Source organism: Hyla sarda, chromosome 10 (genome assembly GCF_029499605.1).
Source record: "Hyla sarda isolate aHylSar1 chromosome 10, aHylSar1.hap1, whole genome shotgun sequence".
NCBI lineage: Eukaryota > Metazoa > Chordata > Amphibia > Anura > Hylidae > Hyla > Hyla sarda.
The window spans coordinates 4362407-4379226 of record NC_079198.1 but is presented as its reverse complement, the minus strand read 5'-3'; the positions used below and the strand labels follow the sequence as shown (position 1 = coordinate 4379226).

General features: G+C 39.5%; 1 protein-coding gene across 7 annotated transcripts in view; it reads left to right on the top strand.

The window, feature by feature from the left end:
• Positions 1 to 5786: 5786 nt before the first annotated feature.
• SPEN (spen family transcriptional repressor) overlaps positions 5787 to 16820 on the top strand; it is a 60083-nt gene continuing 49049 nt past the window's right edge. For 5 of the 7 annotated variants that reach the window (XM_056544582.1, XM_056544581.1, XM_056544583.1 and 2 more), the window contains exons 1-2: positions 5787 to 6111; positions 14736 to 15056. In XM_056544582.1, coding sequence (XP_056400557.1) covers positions 6029 to 6111; positions 14736 to 15056 — 404 coding nt within the window. In that variant the 5' untranslated portion in view covers positions 5787 to 6028. The other 2 variants (XM_056544584.1, XM_056544587.1) reach the window with 2 other exon arrangements.

Sequence of the window (16820 nt, the reverse complement as noted above, 5' to 3'; positions counted from 1 at the left end):
CCCTACCAGTCACGTTACAAGAACAAAAAACAGGACCCTTTCAGGCTGTGCCCCAGTGGGACTCCGTCCCCCCCCTACCCCAGTCTATGTATTCTCAATATAACTCAGCTACCCGCTGTGTGAATATCATCCTATACATTGAGCTACATGTAGCTGTACATATAGCTGTATATACAGAGGTGTATGTCCTGTGTGTGTATATATATATATATATATATATATATATATAGAGGTGTATGTACTGTATATATAGAGCTGTATGTACTGTATAGTGTTGTATGTACTGTATATATAGAGCTGTATGTACTGTATATATAGAGGTGTATGTACTGTATATAGTGTTGTATGTACTGTATATATAAAGCTGTATGCACTGTATATAGTGTTGTATGTACTGTATATATAGAGCTGTATGTACTGTATATATAGAGGTGTATGTACTGTATATAGTGTTGTATGTACTGTATATATAGAGCTGTATGTACTGTATATGTAGAGCTGTATGTACTGTATATATAGAGGTGTATGTACTGTATATAAAGTGTTGTATGTACTGTATATAGTGTTGTATGTACTGTATATGTAGAGCTGTATGTACTGTATATATAGAGGTGTATGTACTGTATATAAAGTGTTGTATGTACTGTATATAGTGTTGTATGTACTGTATATAAAGTGTTGTATGTACTGTATATAGTGTTGTATGTACTGTATATAGTGTTGTATGTACTGTATATAGTGTTGTATGTACTGTATATAGTGTATGTACTGTGTATATAGAGCTGTATGTACTGTGTATATAATGTTGTATGTACTGTATATATAGAGATGTATGTACTGTATATAGTGTTGTATGTACTGTATATATAGAGCTGTATGTACTGTGTATATAATGTTGTATGTACTGTATATAGTGTTGTATGTACTGTATATAAAGTGTTGTATGTACTGTATATAGTGTTGTATGTACTGTATATAAAGTGTTGTATGTACTGTATATAGTGCTGTATGTACTGTATATATAGAGCTGTATGTACTGTGTATATAATGTTGTATGTACTGTATATATAGAGCTGTATGTACTGTGTATATAATGTTGTATGTACTGTATATAGTGTTGTATGTACTGTATATAACGTGCTGTATGTACTGTATATAGTGTTGTATGTACTGTATATAAAGTGTTGTATTTACTGTATATAAAGAGCTTATGTACTGTATATATAGAGGTGTATGTACTGTATATAAAGTGTTGTATGTACTGTATATATAGAGCTGTATGTACTGTATATATAGAGCTGTATGTACTGTATATATAGAGGTGTATGTACTGTATATAGTGTTGTATGTACTGTATATATAGAGCTGTATGTACTGTATATATAGAGCTGTATGTACTGTATATATAGAGGTGTATGTACTGTATATAGTGTTGTATGTACTGTATATATAAAGCTGTATGCACTGTATATAGTGTTGTATGTACTGTATATATAGAGCTGTATGTACTGTATATATAGAGCTGTATGTACTGTGTATATAATGTTGTATGTACTGTATATAGTGTTGTATGTACTGTATATGTAGAGCTGTATGTACTGTATATATAGAGGTGTATGTACTGTATATAGTGTTGTATGTACTGTATATAAAGTGTTGTATGTACTGTATATATAGTGGTGTATGTACTGTATATATAGTGGTGTATGTACTGTATATAAAGTGTTGTATTTACTGTATATATAGAGCTGTATGTACTGTATATATAGAGGTGTATGTACTGTATATATAGAGGTGTATGTACTGTATATAGTGTTGTATGTACTGTATATATAGAGCTGTATGTACTGTATATATAGAGGTGTATGTACTGTATATAGTGTTGTATTTACTGTATATATAGAGCTGTATGTACTGTATATATAGAGGTGTATGTACTGTATATAGTGTTGTATGTACCGTATATATAAAGCTGTATGTACTGTATATAGTGTTGTATGTACTGTATATAGTGTTGTATGTACTGTATATAAAGTGTTGTATGTACTGTATATAAAGTGTTGTATTTACTGTATATATAGAGCTGTATGTACTGTATATATAGAGCTGTATGTACTGTATATAGTGTTGTATGTACTGTATATATAGAGCTGTATGTACTGTATATATAGAGGTGTATGTACTGTATATATAGAGCTGTGTGTACTGTATATATAGAGCTGTATGTACTGTATATAGTGTTGTATGTACTGTATATATAGAGCTGTATGTACTGTATATATAGAGCTGTATGTACTGTATATATAGAGCTGTATGTACTGTATATATAGAGCTGTGTGTACTGTATATATAGAGCTGTATGTACTGTATATAGTGTTGTATGTACTGTATATATAGAGCTGTATTTACTGTATATATAGAGCTGTATGTACTGTATATATAGAGGTGTATGTACTGTATATATAGAGGTGTATGTACTGTATATAGTGTTGTATGTACTGTATATATAGAGCTGTATGTACTGTATATATAGAGGTGTATGTACTGTATATAGTGTTGTATTTACTGTATATATAGAGCTGTATGTACTGTATATATAGAGGTGTATGTACTGTATATAGTGTTGTATGTACCGTATATATAAAGCTGTATGTACTGTATATAGTGTTGTATGTACTGTATATAGTGTTGTATGTACTGTATATAAAGTGTTGTATGTACTGTATATAAAGTGTTGTATTTACTGTATATATAGAGCTGTATGTACTGTATATATAGAGCTGTATGTACTGTATATAGTGTTGTATGTACTGTATATATAGAGCTGTATGTACTGTATATATAGAGGTGTATGTACTGTATATATAGAGCTGTGTGTACTGTATATATAGAGCTGTATGTACTGTATATAGTGTTGTATGTACTGTATATATAGAGCTGTATGTACTGTATATATAGAGGTGTATGTACTGTATATATAGAGCTGTGTGTACTGTATATATAGAGCTGTATGTACTGTATATAGTGTTGTATGTACTGTATATATAGAGCTGTATGTACTGTATATATAGAGGTGTATGTACTGTATATATAGAGCTGTGTGTACTGTATATATAGAGCTGTATGTACTGTATATAGTGTTGTATGTACTGTATATATAAAGCTGTATGTACTGTATATAGTGTTGTATGTACTGTATATAGTGTTGTATGTACTGTATATAAAGTGTTGTATTTACTGTATATATAGTGGTGTATGTACTGTATATATAGAGGTGTATGTACTGTATATAGTGTTGTATGTACTGTATATATAGAGCTGTATGTACTGTATATTTAGAGCTGTATGTACTGTATATATAGAGCTGTATGTACTGTATATAGTGTTGTATGTACTGTATATATAGAGCTGTATGTACTGTATATATAGAGGTGTATGTACTGTATATATAAAGCTGTATGTACTGTATATAGTGTTGTATGTACTGTATATATAAAGCTGTATGTACTGTATATAGTGTTGTATGTACTGTATATAGTGTTGTATGTACTGTATATAGTGTAGTATGTACTGTATATATAGAGCTGTATGTACTGTATATAGTGTTGTATGTACTGTATATAAAGTGTTGTATTTACTGTATATATAGTGGTGTATGTACTGTATATATAGAGGTGTATGTACTGTATATAGTGTTGTATGTACTGTATATATAGAGCTGTATGTACTGTATATTTAGAGCTGTATGTACTGTATATATAGAGCTGTATGTACTGTATATAGTGTTGTATTTACTGTATATATAGAGCTGTATGTACTGTATATATAGATGTGTATGTACTGTATATAGTGTTGTATGTACTGTATATATAGAGCTGTATGTACTGTATATATAGAGCTGTATGTACTGTTTATAGTGTTGTATATACTGTATATATAGAGCTGTATGTACTGTATATATAGAGGTGTATGTACTGTATATAGTGTTGTATGTACTGTATATATAGAGCTGCCTGTACTGTATATATAGAGCTGTATGTACTGTATATAGTGTAGTATGTACTGTATATATATAGAGCTGTATGTACTGTATATATAGAGCTGTATGTACTGTATATAGTGTTGTATGTACTGTATATAGTGTTGTATGTACTGTATATATAGAGCTGTATGTACTGTGTATATAGAGCTGTATGTACTGTATATAGTGTAGTATGTACTGTATATATATAGAGCTGTATGTACTGTATATATAGAGCTGTATGTACTGTATATAGTGTAGTATGTACTGTATATATAGAGCTATATGTACTGTGTATGTAGAGGTGCATGTACTGTACATATGGAGCTGTATGTACTGTATATAAAGTGTTGTATGTACTGTATATATAGAGCTGTATGTACTGTATATATAGAGGTGTATGTACTGTATATAGTGTTGTATGTACTGTATATATAAAGCTGTATGTACTGTATATAGTGTTGTATGTACTGTATAGTGTTGTATGTACTGTATATATAGAGGTGTATGTACTGTATATAGTGTTGTATGTACTGTATAGTGTTGTATGTACTGTATATATAGAGGTGTATGTACTGTATATAGTGTTGTATGTACTGTATATATAGAGGTGTATGTACTGTTTATAGTGTTGTATGTACTGTATATATAAAGCTGTATGTACTGTATATAGTGTTGTATGTACTGTATATAGTGTTGTATGTACTGTATATGTAGAGCTGTATGTACTGTGTATGTAGAGGTGCATGTACTGTATATATATAGAGCTGTATGTACTGTGTATGTAGAGGTGCATGTACTGTATATATAGAGCTGTATGTACTGTGTATATATAGCTCGCTGTATGTATTGTGCCCTGTGTATGTACTGTATATAGAACTGTATGTACATATATATAGCTATATGTACTGTAAATAGAACTGTATGAATATATTTAGCTATATGTACTGTATATATATAGAGCAGTGCCCTGTATACTGTATATATATATATATAACTTTATAAACACACATATATTTAGCTATATGTACTGTATATAGAACTGTATGAATATATATATATATATATATATATAGCTATATGTACTGTATATAGAACTGTATGAATATATATATATGTACTGTATATAGAACTGTATGAATATATATATATATATATAGCTATATGTACTGTATATAGAACTGTATGAATATATATATATGTACTGTATATAGAACTGTATGAATATATATATATATATGTACTGTATATAGAACTGTATGAATATATATATATATAGCTATATGTACTGTATATAGAACTGTATGAATATATATATAGCTATATGTACTGTATATAGAACTGTATGAATATATATAGGTACTGTATATAGAACTGTATGAATATATATATGTACTGTATATAGAACTGTATGAATATATATAGGTACTGTATATAGAACTGTATGAATATATATAGGTACTGTATATAGAACTGTATGAATATATATGTACTGTATATATAGAGCAGTGCCCTGTGTACTTATGTCTGTATGTAGTATACAGGTGCCTGTACTTCTCTCTGTGCTCTGTATGAGGGAGAGTAGCAGCCCCCTGTATAATGGATCCTGTCTTTCCTATAGAGCTCAGGCCCCCACCTCTGTATTTTCCCAGCGATCCCCCCACTAGGATTTCACAGCCAAGTGTCAGTGCGCAAGCGCACAGATAAGAGTCGCAACTGGCATCTGCGCAGACTGGGAACCAAAGTGTTCGCGCATGCGCAAATTGGCCCCGCCCTCCACCACCCCCTCAGCTCCCCATTCACCTCAGTGGCCGTCGCGCATGCGTGGAACTAGTGTCGGCGCCGAAGGGCTGGTTGTGAGTGTGTGACCGGGACACGGCGGAGGGAGAGCGCGGTGCAAAGACCCGAGCAAATCCGGGGGAATCTCATCAACCTGCCCGCCAATGTGGGGCTCCGGGGCCCTCCTCCACCTACCTCCGTCTGCATGAGCCGGGATACCGAGCCAGCATGGTCCGGGAAACCAGGCACCTGTGGGTGGGGAACTTGCCCGAGAACGTGCGGGATGACAAGATTATCGAGCATTTCAAACGGTGAGTGGCCGCGACGTGGCGGAGGATCTACCGGGATCACAGTTAGTGCACGAGTGGGGCCTCTGCCCGCTGTACCCGACCGAACCTACCGGCGATTCCTGACAGGATTTACCTCACATATTCGGCTGATCTCCGAGTATACCGGCTGTACCTGACATGATTTACCTCAGTTACTGGCTGTACCCACATAGTACATGCTGTACCCCGATTATACCGGCTCTACCCGATGGGATTTGCCTCAGATATCTGGCTGTACCCCAAATATACCGGCTCTACCTGATGGGATTTACCTCAGATATCTGGCTGTACCCCAAATATACCAGCTCTACCTGATGGGATTTACCTCAGATATCTGGCTGTACCCCAAATATACCGGCTCTACCTGATGGGATTTACCTCAGATATCTGGCTGTACCCCAAATATACCGGCTCTACCTGATGGGATTTACCTCAGATATCTGGCTGTACCCCAAATATACCGGCTCTACCTGATGGGATTTACCTCAGATATCTGGCTGTACCCCAAATATACCGGCTCTACCTGATGGGATTTGCCTCAGATATCTGGCTGTACCCCAAATATACCGGCTCTACCTGATGGGATTTACCTCAGATATCTGGCTGTACCCCAAATATACCGGCTCTACCTGATGGGATTTACCTCAGATATCTGGCTGTACCCCAAATATACCGGCTCTACCTGATGGGATTTACCTCAGATATCTGGCTGTACCCCAAATATACCGGCTCTACCTGATGGGATTTGCCTCAGATATCTGGCTGTACCCCAAATATACCGGCTCTACCTGATGGGATTTACCTCAGATATCTGGCTGTACCCCAAATATACCGGCTCTACCTGATGGGATTTACCTCAGATATCTGGCTGTACCCCAGATATTCAGCAGTACCTGACAGGCTTTATGTACCCTGATAATACATGCTCTACCCTGATTATACAGAATTTACCTCATGTACCGGCCTTTACCCCGATAGTACCTGACAGGATTTACTTCAGATACCGATTGTACCCATATTATATGGCCATACCTGACAGGATTTTCCTCAGAAATCGGGCTGTACCCTGATAAAACATGCTGCACCCCAATTATACCGGCATTACCTGATGGGATTTACCTCAGAAATCTGGATATACACCAGTATCAGACAGGATTTACCTCAGATACCGTCTGTACCCTGATATTACGTGCAGTACCCCGATTATACTGGCGGTCCCTAACAGGATTTATCTCAGATTTAGTTTTTTCCCTATTATATTGAATGCACCAGAGCTTCTAGCAGCATTTACCTCCTATATATTTGAATGTCCATTGGCTATAGAGATTGTGCTGTTTCTGAGATGTTACTTGCTGTACAGATTGTGAGAAAAGTGACTGAATGGATCTTGGTGGTGGTGACTAAAAGTTAATCGCTTCTGGTACCCTATGGGACAAATTCCCCACATTCCACCTTTTTGAGGCTGTATGACCAGACCAATATCTCCCTGGATCTAAATGACTGGACTTGACACCACCACTACCTGTGCTGATTACACGAGTGGACCTAATGCTCCCCATCTCTGGTGGTTACATGACTGGGCCCAATGCTCCCCCATCTCTGGTGGTTACATGACTGGACCCAATGCTCCCCCATCTCTGGTGGTTACATGACTGGACCCAATGCTCCCCCATCTCTGGTGGTTACATGACTGGACCCAATGCTCCCCCATCTCTGGTGGTTACATGACTGGACCCAATGCTCCCCCATCTCTGGTGGTTACATGACTGGACCCAATGCTCCCCCATCTCTGGTGGTTACATGACTGGACCCAATGCTCCCCCATCTCTGGTGGTTACATGACTGGACCCAATGCTCCCCCATCTCTGGTGGTTACATGACTGGACCCAATGCTCCCCCATCTCTGGTGGTTACATGACTGGACCCAATGCTCCCCCATCTCTGGTGGTTACATGACTGGACCCAACGCTCCCCCATCTCTGGTTACTTGACTGGACCCAATGCTCCCCCATCTCTGGTGGTTAAATGACTCTACCCAACGCTCCCCCATCTCTGGTGGTTACATGACTGGCCCCATTGCGCCCCCATCTCTGGTGGTTACTTGACTGGCCCCATTGCGCCCCCATCTCTGGTGGTTACTTGACTGGCCCCATTGCGCCCCCATCTCTGGTGGTTACATGACTGGCCCCATTGCGCCCCCATCTCTGGTGGTTACTTGACTGGACCCAACGCTCCCCCATCTCTGGTGGTTACATGACTGGACCCAATGCTCACCCCATCTCTGGTGGTGACATGACTCAACCCAATGCTCCCCCATCTCTGGTGGTGACATGACTGGACCTCATGTTCCCCAATCCCTGGTGGTTACATGACTGGATCTAACGCTCCCCTATCTCTGGCGGTTTCATGACTGGATTCTCCACTTGTTGTGTGACTGGACCTTACATACTCTCCCATCTTGGGTGTTGTATGACTAGATTTCATGTTCTTCCATCTCAGGTGGTTGTGTGACTGGACCAGATGTTCCCATAGCTCTAGCCACCATACCTGGCTTGGACCCAGTGGTGGCACTTCCTTCATTTCCCTTTATCTGTAGCACAGTTGGTGCTGGTCGCCCTTTGTGGCCTGACTTTACCGGGCTTCTTGGCCTCCTCTGATGCCCTTTTCCCTGACTGTACACCATAGCGGAGCATGGTGATGCCTCTCCTGGGGCCTGCCGCTCCCTCACCAATGTCTCCCACCTTCCCTGATCTGTGTATATATAATTGCTGCAGGGGGTATACAGCTTCGATGTTCGTCTTCTGCCGCACTCCTCCATGGCGTGTATTTTCATGGCGTACGTCTCTTTGTATTTCTGCGCCGCATCCTCTGTGTGTTTGTGTGAACATGGGCAGCAGGGGTGCACAAATTTATGGCACGTGCAGAATCTTCTTGTTTCCTGGATGTGAGCCTGGTGTATACGTATAGTGCAGTCCTGCTGGAGCACATCATGGGCTTGCTGGGTTGTGGGATTTGTATTGGTGCAGACATGAAGCTGCATTTGTATTTACTTGGTAAGTGTAGCCTGTGTGTATATCTATAGCGGTGGTTACCTCTCTGTGTTTATACAGGGCAGAGGGGCTGTTGCAGTGCGTGTATAGGAAAGTGTGCACCACTCTGTGCTGGCAGAAGGTTCAGACGCATGTTTGTGATTTCGTTCTCGGGCTGGTGAATTATTAAACATTTTACCCTTCCTCCCCTGTAAATTTTTTTTTGTGTGTGTGGGGGATGGAGAGCTGCAGGATTTCATTGCACTTCATTCATGATGGCTAATGGTCCTGGATTTCGTGGGAATCTCGGGCCAGGAACCTGTTCTGCCCAGGGGGTGGCAAAGATAGGAGTAGATACACTATAGTCCCTGGGAGTCCCACATGTGAATGTAACTGGGGAGGGGGCAATGCCCTTGTTGTTCCCATGCACAAAAACATTAACATGCCTTTAGCCTTTTGTACAGTGGGGGAGGGGGAGCTGTGATCCCTGCATCTCTCGCTCTTCATCCTTGTATGGATAATTCCCAGCAGTGACCTCCCTGCTCCCACCCATAGTATCCAGAGTGATGGGTTCTGCAGATCTGAAGTGCAGGATCTCCTTAAAATGGCGACCAGCACCTTCCTGGTTTACAGAAAACAGCAAACCCCCAATGTCTGCGATCCGGGCACAAGTTGTGTACACAGACTCTTCCCTCCACTACGCCATATTCCTCCCTAGCCTCTCCCTCTTGTCTCTGCAGTGACGCTGTAACATTTGGGCAGCTTTGTACGCCAGGAGGGTTCCTCTTGCCTTCAGCACAGGTTATTTTTGGAGCCCCAGATTAATCTGACATTTTGTACTCTGCAGGATTGAGCAAATAAAGCCTCTTGTGTTGCTAGGATTTTCACAGCAACCGAAAAGGGCTTTAAATATTGTGCCCAAAGTTACCATGGAGATGTTGCTAAGAGATGCAGCGAGGGAGGGATTTAGATGGCGTGTTCACAATAAGCGTCTTTTATTTAAAGCAGGGCATCTGCCGTGTGTGTACACCGTGGAGCCGCTGTGATTTTTCATAATAGTTGTTTTACATGGTAATGCCTCTGAACCCAGGAATCGTGCCTTGCATCTTAAAATAACGAAAAAATATCTCAGCCCTTTACCGTACATACAAGTGGAGAGACAGGGCTGGTGCCGACACCTCTCCAGACAGTCGCTTTTAGCCGCTTTCCCTTCTGCATATTGTTTTTGTTATATCTGCTCCTTGTTCCCACCCATCCCCCAACCGGTGGATATATTTGAAGTTCCTTTCATAAAAGCCCCTTATGGAGAGAGTTAGATCCCCATAGAAGAACATGTGCCGTCATGTGTCGTGTAATGCAGCATTTTTTTTATTTATTTAGAAATTGTTGGGTATTCTCCTCTTAAAGCTGCATTGTCCTTGGGAATGTGTAAACAGCAGTTTGCCATTGTATAGGGTGGGAATGGCTTTTATTGTCCAATATCTGCAGTTACAGAGCCTTTTGTTGCATAAATGCCCTTCTCTTGTATATTTTACATCTGAATTGCTCCCTGATTGCTTCAATGGTGTGTTTACTGTCATTTCCCACATGCTAAATACCCTTTGAGAAAAAAATAAAAAATAAAAAAAAAACAATTGGATCGGACGGCTCCTGGTAAACCACTATTACAGCTCCGAATTATATTCATGATGTAAATCCAAAATGTTCTCCATCGTAAGCAATAAGGAATACTCTAGTGATGTGACTGCAGGGTGGGGTAGTTCTCGCTCCTGTATGCTTTTATTATATGGCATATTAAGTTGTGTTTTGCTTTTATATTCCTAATTTCCATTCGTTATATTAAAAAAGCCTCTGCTCAAAATAAGTGCAGTATCCTGAAGCTATTCCTGTACATTGTCTGAGAACAATACTGGGTACAGATGGATCTTTGTGAGCAGCTCTCGGCATAAACATCAGTGTAGTGCTGGGAGGAATCTGCTGGCCTGACATGCTCCTACGCTGCAGCTTGTGTAATTGTTATCGTGGAGCTTCTTCCATCGAGTCGCTCGGACACTTTCACCATCTTTTTCGGAGTAGCTAATGTTTGTGAGGATTCTCTAGGATTGACAGAATGTAGGGATCACAAGTGGTTGCATTTGTCTCTGAACTTTGCACTCCCCTGGTCCTTTTTTTCCCCATTGCTGTTGCTCTGTCAGTTTTATCTAGATCAGTGGTCTTCAACCTGCGGACCTCCAGATGTTGCAAAACTACAACTCCCAGCATGCCCGGACAGCCAACGGCTGTCCGGGCATGCTGGGAGTTGTAGTTTTGCAACATCTGGAGGTCCGCAGGTTGGAGATCATGTTATCTAGGCTAATGGTTAATGATTATGCAAGTATGTGAATGTACATGCCTTAGTATTGAGTCACCACATACAGCCCAGATTGTCACTGAAAGACAAATTCTGGAACATGGTTTTCTGTATTGGTTATAGAGATATGTTGTGCATAGTGATATCATCTGTGTTTTTATACCCTGCTATCAAGACTTCGCTGATGCTGGACTCCTGCATAGGAAGGACTACAAAGAGCAACTATGTGGCCATCACATAGATATTTTGCTAGCAGTTTAGTCCCTATATAGAGTACATTTTATATACATTGTATTACTTGTGTTACAATCAGGACTTCAGACTTGTTTTTTTTTTTTTTTTTTACAATAAATCTTTATTAGAATTTTCACAACTATTACAAACGATGCAATCGAGTCGGACATTCCCGACCAAAGATAGCCAAACGCGGAACATACTAGCAGACAGGAAAGACGTCAGTCAGCATAACTCTGCGATAGAGTGCAGACAAAATAAGCAGCTGTATTGTTCCGGAACAAAAACCCATACAACAATTCCCAACCTCCCCTACATTTTCAAAACTGCCCTTCGTGCTCATAAGAAGTCCAGGTAAGTTTGTGCCGTACCCCAATGGGTCCCCAACGATGTGGATATATATTCATATGCTCAAACCTAATCACCCCCATGTCTCCGGTCTCCCCAGAAAGCAAGGTCCGCACCATTAGGTAACTCTCAATCGGCCCAACGACCCAGAAATCCCCCGTCTAAGGTACCATGATGTGTCTTTAAACGGTGTCATAACCCTGGCGATTTCATCAGTAGAAAAGGACCGACGGACTTGTTTGTTTTATTGCTTTTCCTCCTACTGTATGTTGTGTTGACTCGTGGAGAAACACGTTGACTAGTTTTATGCATTGTTTGATCCTGTGTTATGCAGTTTGTTTTATTGTTTGATATAACAATAGATTGCTCCCTATTTTACAGCATTATGTTGGCATTTCATGGAAATATGCGCCCCTGGTTGCTTTTAAAAAAGGCAAATACATTTGGAAAAAAAAAAATATTTGAGGGCATTGACAATAATTCCCGGTGTTGCTAATATTTCAGTTTTCTTCTCTTCTGATTAAACATTACCTGATCCCAGTGCAAGTAATGACCATTATACATTTTGAGCAAGTATATTTTACAAGTTAGACTTTTAGTGCCATAGATATTAGCATTCTTGACCACTTTTAATTAGACAGCTCGAAGTAGTGTCAAGTCATACAAGTTATTAGTCTTATTAAGCCACCGCTGCACCCTTTTCAGTGCCTCCTGTATTGTCGTATTCTCCTTACTGATCCTTTGCCGCTCCCGATCTAATGGTGTCTCCAAGTCTCCATACTTCCTGGTTCTTATCATCACGGACATGAGACCTGCAGCTAATCATGGCCTGCATTGGTGACTAGCTGCAGCAGTTACATGTTGACAGGGACCAGAAGGTATGAAGATTTCCCCAAGCTGTACCATTTAAAAAAAAACTTGTGGCTGGACAACCACTTTAAAAGGGTACTCCACTAGAATTTTTTTTTAATCAACCGGTGCCAGAAAGTTATACATATTTGTAAATTACTTCTATTGAAAAATCTTAATCCTTCCAGTTCTTATCAGCTGCTGTATGTTCCACAGTAAGTTCTTTTCTTTTTGAATTTCCTTTCTGTCTGACCACAGTGCTCTCTGCTGACACCTCTGTCCATTTTAGGAGCAAATCCCCATAGCAAACCTCTCATGCTTTGGACAGTTCCTGACATAGACAGAGGTGTCAGCAGAGAGCACTGTGGTCAGACAGAAAGGACATTCAAAAAGAAAAGAACTTCCTGTGGAACATACAGCAGCTGATATGTACTGGAAGGATTAGGATTTTAAATCTATTATGTGAACCAAGCAAAGCCATAGCTGATCAGCCTTAGAAGCCTGGGTATGTACAGCCTATCAGATCTCAGAGTGTTTAGAAGCCAGGATGCAGATCCACAGCAGTATACGCAGCAAAAAAATCAGTGGTCTGAGGTATTCCTCAGGTTTCTGCCATGTCCAAGGGAAAATTAATATGCGAACCTACCATATAGTGAACCCCATCATCATCTTGTCAAATGATGAAATCCTAGTGTTGCCCAATTGTGGCTTGTTGTCATTTACCTTTTGATTATTCCCAAAATTGGGTTGTTCAGGGCATGAAGTATTATAGAAAGGCATCCCAACCTATTAGCAGTTTATACCTGATCCAATAAGATAAAACATTGAAATGTGAGATTTTATTGGTCAAACGAACAAGGTCGATTCATCTTTTCCAAATATACTGTATATCTGTTCTATAGAACATCCAGAACTTTTTTTTCCTTGTAGAATAGGGACCAGATTTACATTTCTGCAGGTTTGTATCTGAGAGCATCACTAGCTTTCGTAAGTGATTGCTGTATGTAAAATGGTGTCCTGATTATTTAGCAAATGCAATCTCTGTTTCTTTCAATGTAAGTGATGTTGATTTTGCTGCAACTTAACACCCTTTTCTTAATAGTTAAAGCGAGTTTGGGCATGAAACATGGGGTGTGGTTGTTGCTTTCTACCCTGCTTACATAAGGTGTTTAACTTACCAGGTGTAAGGACAGAATGCAAACATTTTCAGCTATTAGTAAACCTTTAGGCTGAAATGTTCACTTTTTTAGAGAGAGGTTATAGTCTAAGCAGGTTAAGACCTGCTAGAAAAAAAAAAGCTTCTTACATTCGCGAAGATAAATTTAATAGTTTGGTTAATATTGGAAAGCTTTCACTGGTCCAATAAATCTTTACATGTTCGTAGATTAAGGCTGCGTTTACTTCTGCATTCTGATATCCATATTTCTGTTGCATCATCACAGCTTGAATTCTGTTTATCTGCTCCTATGATGGATCAGACAATGGATGCCATCTACATTCAGTGGACCCCATTGACACACACTGGTGTCTGTCATTTTACTGGCAGAAAAAATATTGCTGTAGTTTTTTTCTCCCGTCATATGTAACAGAATCTGTAACACAGGTCTTGGAACTTAAACTCAGAAATAAGCAGATCCTAAGGTGTAGCGACATTTACATCTGCATAATGCAAAACATGTGGTGTTTGATCAGTAGAGCTAGTAGGGTACAGCATAACTTTTAATATGCCTTGACTCTGGTTATGGTGTAATGTGTTCTTATAATTTTTTTTCCTTTCTTCTTTTTCTCTTCTACAGATATGGACGCGTTGAAAGTGTCAAAATCTTACCTAAACGTGGATCTGATGGTGGTGTGGCAGCGTTTGTGGATTTTGTGGATATTAAAAGTGCACAGAAAGCACACAATGCTGTCAACAAAATGGGGGACAGAGACCTACGGACGGATTATAATGAACCGGGCACTATTCCGGGAGCTGCCCGTGTTTTGGATGAGACAGTTTCCATAACATCTCGTAGTAGAGAGGTTTCTGGTTTCAGAGGAGGTGGTGGAGGGCCCACTTACGGACCCCCCCAATCACTTCATGCACGGGAAGGACGTTATGAGCGGAGACTTGATGGGTAAGTTGTAAGGTTTCTATAGGCAGGTATTTTTGTATTTTAATATGGTGAGAAAAAAAACAAACAAAACTCTTAGGTTCCCCTTGACGGATTTAAAATTTTGGCAAATCTGTGTGCTACCTCTTGGGTTTGGAAATATTCTTATCCTAATGGCTGGGGCCTTGTGGATTTGTAAGGGAGTGTTCCTGCAGCTGGCTGGATGTAAGTCCTGACTTTCTTTAGTCGGAAGAATGGTGTTTATTCCCATGGATTACCCTCCCTATGGGAATAGTGCTGCTGTCTGTGTGGATATATCCTTGGAGTTACATAGGATCACTGGGCTGTGGTGTTCAGTGAAATCTTTCAGCTGGTGGAATTGATCTTGGACATGGATTGTCAATCGCTGGGACGTATCTTCTAACCTCCCTGGATTGTGTATTAATCTGAATGGGAATAGTTTGAGAAGAATGAAGACTACACACATGGGATTTACACAGTGAAAGCTGGGAATTATTTTATTTCATGGCAATATAAAACGATATTTTGTGGAATGTATTATGGATATCAAACTCTACCTGAACTTTGGACAATGGTCAAAGTGAGGATGGTATTATAAAATGCATTCTGAAAATGTCTGAGAAGAGAGGGATGAAAAAAATGACGTACAAGTGGGTGAGATCTGAGGATATACCAAGTTTGGATGTCTCTACCGGTACCTTGTGAATTACAAGCTTACATGGACTTTAATGGATATGGTTTCCCAGAAAACAGCAGCTGCCATGGGACGTGTTTTTTGCTATTTTGTCTCAAAACCCACAGTGGATAATTTTAATCCAAGTCAGAGGGTTCGAGAGAGTAATGCTTTCCTTCCTGGTGGACACCATTCCTCTGCGGATTGCTCCCTTTTTTTAAAATTTTTTCGTTTGGTAACCTATTTTTTTTTCTTCATCAAAAGTGTCATTTGAAACCCTTGCCCTTTTGCCTCATTGAGAAGGTGGATGTACCCTAAAAAGGGACCAAATTGGGGAAGTTATGTTCTCAAATCACTCCCTAGATTTAATTGGGATTGTAGGTCGTGTTTCCTCACTCGGAAAAGGTTGGTATGTGCTGCCCTGTATATATTCCGCCCCTCTCCTAACCCAAAGTCATCCTTTATTTCCACTAACCCCTGTAGAACCTAGCACTAATAGTCATCAAAAGCTTGTTAGTGTTTAGTCTTCTCAGCCTTAAAACTTTGCTTCCTCCTCTACCTCTTTTCTCTGTTAACTTTCTTAGCAATTGTATTGATGTGTCTGTCATAACTATAACACTAAGCAAATGGCACTTTTATCTGTAGTTCTGCTTCCCTAATAACTTGACAATGAAAATCTATTGTCTTGTTTATTCTGCCACAGCCCTTTCACAAGTGCAGTGGTACTGAAGACAATCTTATTATACAAATTGTTATTTTTGTTATAGTATGATTGAATGTGCTAGACCTTAATTTCACCCCTGGGGAATCCTAGAATCAACATTGCAAACATGATCATAACCTCCCGGGCTGGGAGATGTAAGATAGGCTGCACAGACCAGGATATTTATTGAAGAGCCATCTCTTTCCACATATCTTTGACTGATTTTCTCTACCAGCAAATAGAAGAACAACCATCTGTTTGAACAGAAGAGTCTAAAGGGAGATCAGGAGAGCTACGGGATAGAAAGAAACCCTGTAAATAGTATAGTGAGTGTAAATAACACAGCAGGAAGAAATGTCCTGTAGTAAAGATGTGTGCTGCCCACTGGTCT